The sequence below is a fragment of the Glossina fuscipes genome, unplaced genomic scaffold (assembly GCF_014805625.2).
Source record: "Glossina fuscipes isolate IAEA_lab_2018 unplaced genomic scaffold, Yale_Gfus_2 1, whole genome shotgun sequence".
Taxonomy (NCBI): domain Eukaryota; kingdom Metazoa; phylum Arthropoda; class Insecta; order Diptera; family Glossinidae; genus Glossina; species Glossina fuscipes.
Window position 1 is genome coordinate 12274679 of NW_023998415.1, and position 13873 is coordinate 12288551.

General features: G+C 33.3%; 1 protein-coding gene across 4 annotated transcripts; it reads right to left on the reverse strand.

Moving 5' to 3' along the window:
* Nucleotides 1–1509: 1509 nt before the first annotated feature.
* On the reverse strand, nucleotides 1510–13297 carry LOC119631810 (guanine nucleotide-binding protein G(f) subunit alpha). 4 transcript variants are annotated; one of them, XM_038024329.1, is made up of 5 exons: nucleotides 13048–13297; nucleotides 5553–5804; nucleotides 5310–5478; nucleotides 2370–2467; nucleotides 1510–2291 (listed from the first exon to the last, which is right to left on the reverse strand). In XM_038024329.1, the coding sequence occupies exons 2-5, from the start codon at nucleotides 5801–5803 to the stop codon at nucleotides 1598–1600; spliced, it is 1212 nt and encodes a 403-aa protein (XP_037880257.1). In that variant the 5' UTR covers nucleotide 5804; nucleotides 13048–13297; the 3' UTR covers nucleotides 1510–1597. The 4 variants fall into 4 exon arrangements, with proteins under 4 accessions (XP_037880257.1, XP_037880256.1, XP_037880255.1 ...); XM_038024328.1 differs by having other exon boundaries at nucleotides 13033–13297; XM_038024327.1 differs by lacking the exon at nucleotides 13048–13297 and adding an exon at nucleotides 11707–11800.
* Between the last annotated feature and the right edge of the window lie 576 nt (nucleotides 13298–13873).

The window sequence follows — 13873 nt, forward strand, 5'->3', positions numbered from 1 at the left end:
TTTACACACTCGCGGGCGATCAGCGACACAATCCCACTCCTATCGAGAATCATTGAATTAAGTTTTCACGACAATTATCCATAGAAAATAGGTAGAGACGTCTGTTCGTAGATGGGGTTGAACACTGACCAGAATGGATTTATTGAGTCATACAGAATAAACAATCTGGACTCTGGTGTTGTTTAGATCCCTAGTTTATAGGGATTGTCTAACTCGCTAGGGGGCGTGGGTTACGCTTAAATAACCTGCGTGGCTTGGGCCACCGTAGGGTTAGGCCATAAAGGCAGGTACCCACGTGAAATCCATGTCGCAATCTGTTCATAGATGCTTTACAATCCTTTACCGAAAATCTTGATTTTCGGTAAACGAGAGAAGCTGGAATTGTACTATTATCCTAAATGAAAGTATTATATATTTATATATCATTTATTTTGATCGTCAAAGACATACTTTCCACTTATAAGTGTTCTCCGTGTAGCCGCCTTGTCTTCAAATACGAATATATTAAGGAACTGTGTGTATGTTAACGCATTTGAAAAAAGCAAAAGAGAATAACTGATTGTGATCTTGATTGAAATACACTATGACTATTTTATTACGCGATGCGTATGCTTGTTAATAAGACGAAGGAACAAAAAAATCGAAATCCGGCAAATTCTCAGATAAAAGCCTTTGAATTGAAACGATTTTTTTGTTAAGCGTTAAATGCAAAAAAATGTCTTGCAAGATGAAGTAAAACATGCTGTAAAACCTGCATAATGATAACAGTAAAAGGAGAAGAAGAAGCAGCAGTTGTTTAAATTCAAATTGTGCGATACAAGAGCATGGCAGCGGTTCCATTGTTAGCAACCGATGGTCTTGCTACTGGCGATGCAATTAATCTGTGCGATTTGGGTCAGGGTTGACTGCCAACATTATTAGCCTCAATCTTGGCTAATTTTGGAATATCACGTTTGCCACGGTGTTGTCCAGTGTTTCGATTCGCAAAAAAATCGACAGACTTGATGTGTTCTTGAGGCAAGAATTCGTTCGGGAATTCAGATCGGGAATTCAGATCGTGCTAACGTATACACTTGCGTATAAAACTGTGTTCTCTGGCAAATGAATTTGCTGAACGTAAGGATAATCAATACGGAGATGATTCGATATCGAGGCCGCATGCTTGTGTGTGTATGCGTTCTGTGGAAGTTACAATGTTGAGAGAGAGAGAGACAGAGAGAGAGAGAGAGAGAGAGAGAGAGAGAGAGACAGAGACAGAATGAACGACGTCCCAATTCGATTTGAATCACAACACATCTAAAGGGTTTATTGTTTGTTCTGGCAACAACAAATACATATATAAAATAAAAAAAACAAATAAAAAAAACAATGCCAGGAGTTTTTTTTAGAGCATTTATTTATTTCTACGATCTATCTATTTATAAAACTTATTAATTATATGTTAATTTTCTAATAAAATTAAGAAAAATTTATATAAATTAATATTAAAGTGAAAAGTAAAAAAAAAAAAAATAATAATAATAATAATAAGGGCAAAAATGTAAAGCTTAATTATTTGATTAATCACAGTCTACAATAAAAATGTACTGTCACAATATCACAACAGAGCCACGCTAGCCATGTGCTCGTGCAATATCATTTGATGTACATCGTTGAATACTTTACGTATACAGCTGGTATCGGTGGCCACAGTGAAATGATAATAGCATTCACGTTTCGAGTAATCCATTTTATTTCGTGAGGGTCGTTTCACCGGCTCTTGCGTAATATCGATCAATTTTTGTTTAATAAATTTTTTCGTCCAGTCACATTCATCGAAATAGTTTTCAGCTTGTGGGCTATTGCAGAACTCTTCAAATTCGGGAAAATAATCGACTATATGTGTACCCGTTCGTATCTTACGCTCCATAATGTCTTGCTTATTGAGAAAAACAATTATACCGGCCGAGGCGAGAAAACGATTTTGCCATACGCCGCGAAATAAATTCAAAGCTTCTTGTAAACGATTTTGCAAAGGATCTTCACGTAACGATTGATCGAAATCCGCACACGATATGAGAAATAAAACGGCTTGAATACCCTCGAAAGCTTGTATCCATTTATTCCGTTGATCACGTTGACCACCCACGTCATACATGCGAAACTCTTGTTCACCGCCGCCTAACGTTTTCGGAATTTTTACACGAAACGTAATTTTATGTATACCCGTAGTTACTTTACGACTATGCAAAATATCCTCTGTGCTCGGTATATAATCGTAGTCGGAAATACGCTCGAAATTATCAAGAAAACTGTAAAAATAAAAGATTTACAAGAAACGTTTACCTAATCAATCTATAAATGCTGAACGCTGAACGCCTGTAACTCACTATTTAGTGCTATCCAATAAAGGAAATTCATTCGAACGTCCAAAGCAAGTGCGGATGCCCAAATCGTTCCATAATGTCATAACATGATCGCAATACTCCTGCAAGGAAATACGAAAAAAATTATTTCAATTTAAACAAAATGAACCTGAAATTGAATTCAATTTAAATCCTTTTACATCGGTTGACTATGGCATATTGGTATAGGTATTCTTTAACAATATATTCATATTAAATGTATGTGGACTTGGATCAGAAGAATATTCATTTAAAATAAAGAACAAGTAAGAACAGTATAGTCGAGTGCGAGTACGACCATTAGATACCCTTTCTGCCTAATAAAATCATTCAATCATTTTCGTGATAATACATCAAAAATTATAATATTATTATTATAAGTCATACCTTTCATGAAAATCCTCATATTGGAGGGTGCTTAAAATGTCAACAATGGTGTGGTCCAAGTTTAACAAACTTAGTTCACTTGCCAAAGATTTTAGAGCCTGCTTTTCATGACAACATCCATATATATATATATATATATATGTATATATATGTTATCCTGCAAGCTAAAATTTCGATTAGGTTAGTCGATTTTCATATCAAACTATCAACTACGAAACAATTTCCACCAACGGATATTGAGAATGCCCAACTTTTTATTATATCAAGTTTAAGTTTTAGTCGGACCAGTAAATTATATGATAGGGGATTCAAAAACTTGCCTCATCCTGTCCGCATTTTTCGTAACAGTTTAAAATACCGAAATACTATTATGTAGTATTGTGTAGACTTTTGTAAAGAAATTTTGATAATTGCAATGAAGAGTTTTTCGAAACGAATGAGCCGTTATACGGCGAATCGTCGTGAAAATCTTCGCAATTGCAATTTATTTCCAATAAGATTGGTGCTTGGGTCAAAATCTCTCAAAAAATGACGACTTGCAGATTGAACATAAAATACATACAGACAGTTATTAAAGGGAAAGATGGACAGGATACGCTTAAAACAATTTAGATAATAATTCTGAATTGATTTTAAGCTCTTTTGCATGCTACACTCATTCGTGCAAATTTAATATACCCGAGTTAGTGAAAATCGCGATTATGAAGTTAATAATCGCGATAAAGCGATAACATTCACCGATTGTTCACACATCCGCTAGACTGCTGTCAACAATCTTTCTATCTCTCTTTCCTCAATACTTTTTAATCCGTCACCATTTTACTGGAATAAAAGATATGCCCTGAGTGATTGATCATAACTAAAAAAAAAAACGAAAAACAAATTAGACCATTATAATCGGACAAGGCCGGCAATTCAATACCTTACAACATATTATCTAACACTTTTTTAATTTTCATAATAGAACGAAAAAATTGTGCCCATTACATGTTTCTATATATATATATATATATATATATATATATATATATATATATCTAATGTAGGACAATTTTAATCCTTAGATCGGGCGGGATCCAGAAATAGACGTGGATGGTTCAAATTTTGTAGAGTTCACTTTTGTATGAAATTACTATTATGGGTCAAATTTCATCACCACATAAAATAAAACTTGGATTTTTCTACTCTGTAAAGTATCAATTTTCATGAAAATCCTTATGAGGGCAAAATCTCCAAAAAGATAAGCCGAGATGGTCCAAATTTGATGCAGTTAATTTTTTTCTTATTTTAAATTGCTATTATGATGTAATTTTCATCATGAAGCATTGAAAACTATACCTTTTTGTCATATGAACTTCAGCTTTCGTTATATGAGAGGGGAATTCAAAAATTTCCCCAACTGCGAATGCCCACTTTTGACGAGAAATTTTGAAAAGTTACAATTTTTTTCAAAATAATGACTTTTCGGAATAGGGCGTTATATGAGGAGTGATCGAAAAAGTCGAACCATCCAAACCATTTTCAATAGCATTCGTCCTCGGGTCAAAACACGCCACTGTACCAAATTTCATCAAGATATCTAAAAAATTGCGATCTGTAGCTCGAAACTAAAAATTTATATTGACTGACATCGGACGGATAAACAAGCTTACACCAATTCAGATTATGATTCTGAATCGATCGGTATAATAAAAAATGGGTGTATCTTATGACCATCTGCGTGTTGCACACGTCCGCATTAACTACTAATATACCTTGTACCCCAAGTGATGTATAATATAAAAATACAGCGCATCCTTTATCACGATCTTTTAGATGATTTCAATAGTTATGTGAGTCGAATTGCTTCGATTCGAGCTTTTTCGAAAATTATCCATGGGCCCAAAATACTTAAGAAACTGAATGCCGAGAAACGCTTAACCGCTAAATTCGAATCATTTTCTATGCTATCTAACTAACAATCCTCTCGCATTTTCTCATATTATGTATCCTTGAGCCTTCAAGCCTCGAGTGCACGTCAACTTGCATTAGATGCATTTGCAAAATGGATTAATATCGTGTTTACTATCTGAGTGAATGGTGTAATTTTTAATTTCAGCTGGCGGGCCAAAGTATATTTGGGTAAATGCTTTTTATCTGACCTTTAAAGGAGAAGTTAAAAAGAAAATTACCGTAGGGCAGTGGCAGGATCACGTTGCGCTTAACATTGTGCTTAACTTTTTCAAAATTTATCTTAATGTAATTATAAATATGTAATTAACAACAAATTTTATTTGTTTTGGTTTTGTGTTTAAACAAAATTAAAAGAAAATTATCTTAAAAGTCAATCGAAGCGACAATAATTGTTTGTTTAAGAAACTGCGTCAATTCTCTGTGCAAATTTATGCGCATTTATTATTAGCAATCAAATCAAAGGTAAAAAGAGAAAAAAAATAAATAAATATATATATATATATATATATATATATATATATACATATATACATAGATAGATAGAAAAAGGTGTAAGTGAAAGAGAAAGTAATTAATTATTCTTACCTCATCCATATACTCAGGTGCCGTCTCACCCAATGAGATAATATACGCTGCACTATTTCTACTGGCGCAACTTTGATATTCCAAGCCTAATATGGTCATATGCTGTACTAATTGATAAACAGATTCGTGTATATTTTGATAGATTTCAGGAATTTGATCGCGGCGTTCACTAACGATTTACAAAATTCGATATAAACAAAATTAAAAATTCATTTACATTCTGTTTCATTTTAAAATACTCACTCATTAGTGTAGCCATTGATATGCAATATACGCATCTGTTTAATTATAGTCGTCTTCCCAGATTCGGCTGTGCCCAATAACAGAATTTTAATCGGCTCTTGAAATTTCTTCTGCATATCATTGCATTGTTGTTTAATTTGTTCAGTTGTGTGCGGCGGTGGGGTGGTGGTGGTGGTGGTGGCGGCGGCGGCAACTGCTGTTGATTCCAAATCATGCGTATGAGTTTTTGAGTGCCGTAAACAACGCAACATTCTGAAATGTGACAAAATCCGTAATTATAACTCTCGTACTGTCTGGATCATTTGAAAAACATAAAAAAAAAGTTTATTTTTCTTGTCAAGATAATATTTGAAGCTATGGTAACAAGGCAAGGCTCAGCTTTCACTTATCTTAAATTGAAAAGTGACGGAACACTTTTATAGAACTCACTCAAACCTAATCATCTTTTATGAATTCCTTTTATTATTTTAAGATCATTGCTTCGGGAAGCTACCACGATTAGTATAATTAATTCTTTGCTGAGAAACTGCCAAATATTGTTGATGATACGTGGGATGGGACAATCTGAACTAACTTAACTATAACATGTCATCATTTGAGGATTTGGACCGTTTTGAGGATTGACACACGGAATATCATCATATAAGTTTGATACATTTCCTTTGAAGATTCGTACTGCTCAGCGGTAGGATGTTATCCTACGAACTTATTGACTGTTTACATTCGATTGTTATCAGTTGTTCAAATTTGTTCAAATTTTAAAATAAATTTATTATTATGCGGGACTCTTTCAGTAGTTTTGAAAGTCGGATACAATCGATTTTCGAAAGCGAATTTGCGAATGCAAACTCAAAGTTGGAAAACGATGTAAAAATTGACCTCCTCCAAGACCTGGCGCAAGGCACAATTAATTTCGTACGCAACAATTTTACTGCAACTTTGGATTAAGTATTTGGATCTTGTTGCTTCGCATAGGTTCGAATGAAATTCAAAATTGATAGGATCGAAGAAAACAGCAGATCTTTTCCTTCATTTTGCTTCATTTTTAAATGGATCTATAAGCATAAATGAGATATCATTTATGTATATTTTTTTTTTTGCAAGATAATGGTAGCTAAAGATTCTAAGTTTGAGAAGAAAAAAATTGATTGCAATTGTTATCGCTCAGTTGTACATAACATTTCCTTGCAATGAGTTAAATGATAAGTCGAGTTCGTTTTAACCCTCGACCTCACACGATCGTAAGTTATACAGAAAAAATATCAAAAAAAAATTGATCGCGTTTTTTCGAGTTCTGTTTTCTTAGTTTCTATTCTGTTACGTGTGTGTGTGTGTGGGTGTGAACAAATTGTAATCATATTTTAACCTTGGATTCTTAATCGTTTCAGGAAGGTGTGCGACAAATTTCACCTTTTCATATATAATTTTATGATTTTACCCATTTCACACACACACACACACAGACACACACACACACACGTAACAGAATAGAAACTAAGAAAACAGAACTCGAAAAAACGCGATCAATTTTTTTTTGATATTTTTTCTAGGTAAATGCATATCTCGGTAGCTCTACCGCTAAAATATCAAAAAATTCGAAAAACTCTCTTTATCTTAAATAACTGAAATGTTTATCATTTCGTTAAGTTTAATTTTAATAAAACTCGATAATAAAAGTTGAGCATCGTAATTCTAAGACATAATTCTAAACAAAGCAAATAGGTCAATAGGAAGAAGGAACAAGGCTCTATTTCTCTCAGAGAGAGATAGAGAGAGAGAGAGGCTTATTACCTAACGTAAGAACATGAAAATTTTCTTAATTATTATAAAGGGAATTGGTAGCGAATTTCGCTTAAATTCTATTCAGTAATTTAGTTTTCGCCCGGATTTATCCGGTTTTGAAAGAAAGAGGTGTACATCAACATTTTGTTTAGAAGTTTAGAAGACGTTTATTAGGTAACATTGCATGTATTTTGATAGCTTTTTTTCATTTGAGAAACGCATTTATTGAGAAAAATTCATACAATGTATAATAATAAGCAAAATATTTTCTATCATTTTGTAAAACTTTCTCCCATCTTTCTGGCAACATGGCGATATCGTGTCATCGACTCATTTTCGTACTTCTGCGGCGTTTCGAAACCGCATCGATTCGGGCAAGTGGTAATCAGAAGGCGCTCTGCCTGTACACTGAATGCGGCAGAGCTTCCCATTCGAGCTGCAACAGCGTATCCTTGACAACTCTTGGAGAACTCTGTGGCCAAGCGATGTCATGCAAGATGATGACTTTGCCTCTATTAACCGTTATTGTTGGCCCTTTTTACAGCAATACATCATTCAATTTGTTCAATTGACGTCAATACATATTTGCAGTTGCAGTTTCATTCTCTTTTCATAACTCATAGTAAACAATACTTTGGTAAGTCCGGTTATCCTTGACAAACCCATTATTTTTTGCACTTGGGATTATCGTACTAAATCCAATTTTTCATCGTCAGTTGCGATCCGCCGCAGAAAAGCAACCAATGGGCCGCGATGTTGAAACGGTTCGAAATCGCATTTTCACTCAATTCGTTTGGTGGCCATTTTCCCGCCTTTTGGATATCTTCCATTGCATGTAAATGTCTAGAAATAGTTGGTTGATTCATCAAGCCGTTCGAAAATTCTTTTAGAGTCAGAGACCTGGGTTTTCAACCACAACAACTCCTGCAATTTATTGTCTTCGAAGTTTTCTATTCCTCCGCATCCATCTTTCTCATTGACCTGCTGAGTAGCTGAGTAGCATCGCCGTAAGCTTCAGAAAGTGTTTAATTGTCTTCGGCAGCAGATTTCTTCGAATCAAATAACAAAAAGTAATGAATGTCGAAGATGTAACGTTGAACGCTGCATGGGTAGTGCTGCATACATTGAATAATCACTCAATAATACTAAATGGTAAACTGTTATAATATATGTAGAGACAGGTCAAAATGATCGAATTTAACCTTTGGGTACAATGATGCTTTGCATAATTTTTCCATTTTCATCAATAGATATCGAGGCTCAAAATACGTGGAACTACTTGTTAAAAAATATCCTACTGTGTATTTCTGGCTATAAATTGAGCGATAGAACCGCTTGAAATGTTTTGGAAATTTTTTACAACAACAAGGGTCCCGCGCATGTCCAAAGATATTGAAATCTAAACTCGTTTTTAATAAATATTCGACTATCGCTTTTCACAAAATACATATAAACGTGAAATACATATACATATACATGAAATACATATACATGAAATACATATAATTTGAAGACTTATTTCTAAAGTAAGCTTTCGTCGATTTGTTATTTACCTACAAAGCCTTACGAATCATGTTAATAAACTTTAATACGAGCAAGAACGCGGTTATATCCGATTTATGGAGAGATTTTTTAATATACGCCGCCAGTTATGTACGACATTTAATTGGAAGATAGAGCGCAGATTCACACACTCGACGCATCGATCGCATATGCTATCATATGCGTATCGTAAAGTTACGTATCGTTTTAAGTTACAGACTGAAAATTGAAATTCATATTTTTTATATGTATGCCGTGTATGTGTTTACATGCGGCTCTTTTAGTGATTGGTGTTGTCGAGCTCGCCTTGCAATTTAATAGATTTTCGAAACCTACGACGAGGATGGTGATAAACATAATTAGTTCGAGTTTGTCTTTTTTTTTTTCACACACAATTTCTAGTTAACAATAATGATTTCAGCAGATGGACGGACAAATAGATGTATTTCAATTAACGAGACTCTTTAACCTAATAAAAGAAACATAAATTATATCTCATCGCAATGAAGCATAACTCACCTAACCAATGTGTTAACTGTGATGAATGCGAAAAAGGAAAAAAAGAAGACCCTTTCCGCGGCTCATGGGTCGAATTCAAGGTAAAGCTAAACAAATTTCTTTCGAATCTAATGGAATGTATAGAGATAACGAGCGGTCGATGCGACTAGTAACCTATAAATTTAACAATGGTTTTGAAAAATATTGAATTGTCATTTGCCAGGGGCACTACAATGCAGCAGGTCCTTCATGATGTTCACTTATGTTATACGTTAATCTGCGATATAAATGATTAAAGTGTCATAATTCTGGCTGTGAACTAATAGAAACTTTGCTGACTAAAACAGGCAAATGTTAATCAAACCAGATTATGAAAAATTTTAACGACTTGACAACAGAAATTTCGAGGCTAATAACACGCCAGTACAATGTGAATTCATTTTTGGGATCATCTAAAATATTTAATCAATATATATATATCAATATATATATATATCTCTATATATATATCTATATATATGTATAAGGAAATTGGTCTGATAATTTACCTATACATCATGCGTACATGTAGGTATATTCATTTCATCATTCCGTATGTTAAAGCCAGGAAAACAAAAGCTACTAAGATCTCTCTCCAATTACTAATAAATATCAGTAATTACCACGAGATTGTGTATGGATTTGTTGGAACTATGGAATATGTATAATGATTGTTTAAACTGTGTAACTTCAACAATATCCCTTAAAATCCATTACTTAACCTGGAAAATTATTACTCATGATATATATTAGCAAATAAAAAAAAAATAATCAAACATTTGAAAGAAATTCGGATAAATCGAAGAGTGTATGTATGTGCATAGTTCGATGAATGGTAAATTGTTATCAGATATTTATCTTCATTGCTTATTAGAACTATGAAAATTTATCTTTGTCCTAATTGATCGTCTGACTTGCCTACAAACGAGAAACGGCCGCGATTTAATGTTGGACATCTAAGATTTAACCTCATTCCCGAGTACCGATGCCGTGTTATTTTTTTATTATATAATTTTTGTTTTCTTTTTCTTTCTAATCTGTAGGATCTGGAGATGTGCACAAATGATAGAAGAAAAATTGTTAAGAGAATCCTATAAAGATAGATAGATGTAACTCTTATGCTGCAATTGGAACATGGCAATTGTAAGCGAATGTTTACGGACGTTAAAAATTCGAATTTTGAAGTAAATCTTTGGTAAGCAAACCGCTGATCCCGGTTATTACAGTGGATTGTAAATAGAATGTATACCATATATTCGGACAAAATTGCAAAAATTTTGTATATGCTACAATGCAATGCAATAATGATACTGTTACGTTCAGCAATGCATGTACGTTGCCAAATGATTGGGCCTATATCTGACGATCGGAAATACCACTCAATCTGTGAGCAGATTTAAGTTTACCTTGAGAGAGGACTTGCGATCGGTAGCCGGTGTCATATCGCCCTAGTAATGCTTTTATTACTATTCACCTACTTTGCAAAGAAGACGCAAAACGAAGCTGATAAGTAAACTTCAGCATAGAATCCGGTTCGTTACAAAAAGCTTTTAAGCAAAAATAAATGCAGGCTGCTTTTAAATCCTATATATATGTACATATATAGAGAGTCTATATTTAACGTCTGCACCTGCACTTGCTTGAATTGCTTAATCAGATGTCCGCAAAAACCCGCAAATCTTTCGGTACACCCCATCTTACAAGACAATCCAGTAAGAGAGAGGGTCTATACGAAATTCGGAGCACTACAAAAATTACATTAGCAAGGCATAAAGGGATACGGGGAGAATAGAATGAAAAAAAAAAAGGAGAATTTATAGTTAAACGAAATGAAGAAATGCCGCTGAATTACGCATAACCAGATTTCAGTAATTAAACGGTTGCGCACTAAGGTTGCCAAAGATTGTCTTTGTATTGAACATTTGCTTGACCACGAATTGATTATGATGATCGATTGATTAATAATTTCTATAAAGAAAGGAATATTTTTTTTTTTTTTTAAAGAGAATATTCGAAAGAGAAATTCACTCAATAAATTTCTGGTCTAACACATATATGGGGCTATACTGTTCATAGACTTGTATAATTTTTGGATAGTATCGAGATTCAAGCGGAACCTTTCAAAACTTGACAAACGACTTACGATGACCAACGTTGGATGAGGCGTTAACAAGAGCATCGAAATGATACGCGTAGGATTGATCGAAATGTGATAATCATTAGCGGCCGCCTTTCGCAATTTTATGAAAAGAAAAATAATATTTTTTTGTCCTTAGCAAGCGCAGGAACTCACCGTAATTTCATTTTGGAGAATATCTTTGAAAAGTTTTATAAAAGTCAAAAACCCCCCAAAAAAAAAAACAAACGAAGATAATTAATTTAGTCGCAAATGTACTTATGATTCTTTTATATATATATTTCTTTTTGTTTTTTTTTTTTTATTATTTTTATTTTGCCAGCAAGTGTTCTTTTGTGAAATTAAATCCAAGCACTTCGGCAGTCAATTTATTTGATATATTTAAAGTTAAAGAAGAAATACTTTTAACGAAAAATTTTTTATTCAAAACTATTTTCCTTTTAACTTATGTTACTTTCGCTGTTTATTTACTTTTGTTTTTATTATTCTTTTTACTCTCTGTAAATTGTTATACGCGTGCATAAATAATATATGACTTATAATTTAATTATGTTTACGGTTTTCGGTCGTTTAACGGAAAACTATTAATGAAAGCTTGCGACGTTTTCAACCGACACGTCTAATAAGCATTTATTAACAGCGTGAACTGAAAGTATTCCAAAGGCTAACACGCTTTATAATGACTCGTAACTCATTGCTTGCTTTGGCACAAACGACCGCGTACTAAATAATATATGTTCGTACATAAAGCAGCCGTCAGTTTAGACGGCGGGTAGAACATTTTCGATAAGATTAAAACAACAACATCACATCATTCACCTATCACTCTATACCCTTTTCCCATTTTAAGAAAATTTCGCAGGGAAACTGAATTCTCCGGAATGTTTATTAATTGCTTTAAATACATTTATCTCTCTCAGTTAAGATACTCAATTCATTTTCCTGTCATAACCCTTATTGCGATTAAGTTGAAATAATTTTTCCCGAAATACTGCTAATGGCATTGCATTGTGGTTTGGTTGTGGTTTTTCGTTTTTTTTGTTTTTTTTGTTTTTTTTTTTTTTTTGCTCTTTTTTTGCTCTTTTTCGAATATTTTAATAATTTTTAATATTTTCTTTTTAACTTAAATGAATTCTCTTTTATTGTCTATCCGCCTGCTATCCATGTGTATACGGTATTTTGCCAACTCAGTTATTGATTATTATTATTATTATTATTATTAATAACAAAAATGTGTTGTTTTGCTTTCTTAACAAAGATTTGTACCCGTACGTATGCAATAGTTCTTGGTGTAGAGTTGTTGCGGTCAGATATATATATATATATATGTATTTATTTGTGTATATAGATGTATATGTATGTTCCTTGGGCTGTTATCATATCATTGATAATAAGTACAATACTCGCAACAGTACACTTAACAACACCTACATACACTTGAGAAACTCGATATTTGTCTAAAGCTAGAGGTAAACACTATACTTATGGATTTTGTACAGGTTGACCGAGGAGCCAACTGTCGCAAAATATTTTTACAATTTAATCATTTTTATCACTGTTTTATTAAGAGGATACAGTCCTTCATTTAACATTTGTCAAAGGAATTATTTCAAATATTCACAATGAAACACTTCATTATATCCGGGATTTGATTGAATAAATATTTTATTTTAAAACTTTTTCCCTTTAACAAGTCTTTTTCAAGTGATTGTCAGTGAGCCAATCAAAATTGTATTAACTGCTATGTCGATGTAAACGACGACACAAAAATAAATGACATAAATGTCGACGGCACGATACGACTTGTCACCTGATTGCCTGAGACACCAGGCGTCGTTATTACACCCGATTATTACCTATAACGTGAATTCATATAAGGCAGACTCGTATACCACACGTTGTCATCCATCGTGTTCATTTAACACGCTACAGGAGCTTCGTGTGACATAGTAAAAATACGAGACAGATTTTACAATTTGATTACATCGTATTACTATTAAAATAACGTGTCAGTCCATAAAAGAAAACGAAGAAAATATGTGTCGATAAATTTTTTTATGTAGGTGTTATGAGAAAAAATAAATGTTTATTATTCAATGGCCATAAAAATTATATTTGTATAATCGAAGTGAGTTGTAGTAGACAGACGTTAATATAGCACGTAACGAATCTACTTTGCTATAGGGCAGTCTACTCAAACTCTATATAATCGAAATCACTTGTACATCGCGGATTTATATAACATGGAACGAATCTACTGTAGTCTACTGTAATCCACTGTAGTTTACTATATAAAAAAGTGGAGTGACTTCCACTACATGGA

What these genes read in the sequence shown, in the direction of transcription:
- LOC119631810 (XM_038024327.1), bottom strand. An exon ending in ATCAATGGCTACACTAATGA is followed by an intron (nt 5,479 to 5,552) that starts GTGAGTATTTTA and finishes GTAAATCGTTAG; the next exon opens with TGAACGCCGCGATCAAATTC. An exon ending in TTATTGGATAGCACTAAATA is followed by an intron (nt 2,292 to 2,369) that starts GTGAGTTACAGG and finishes TTATTTTTACAG; the next exon opens with TTTTCTTGATAATTTCGAGC.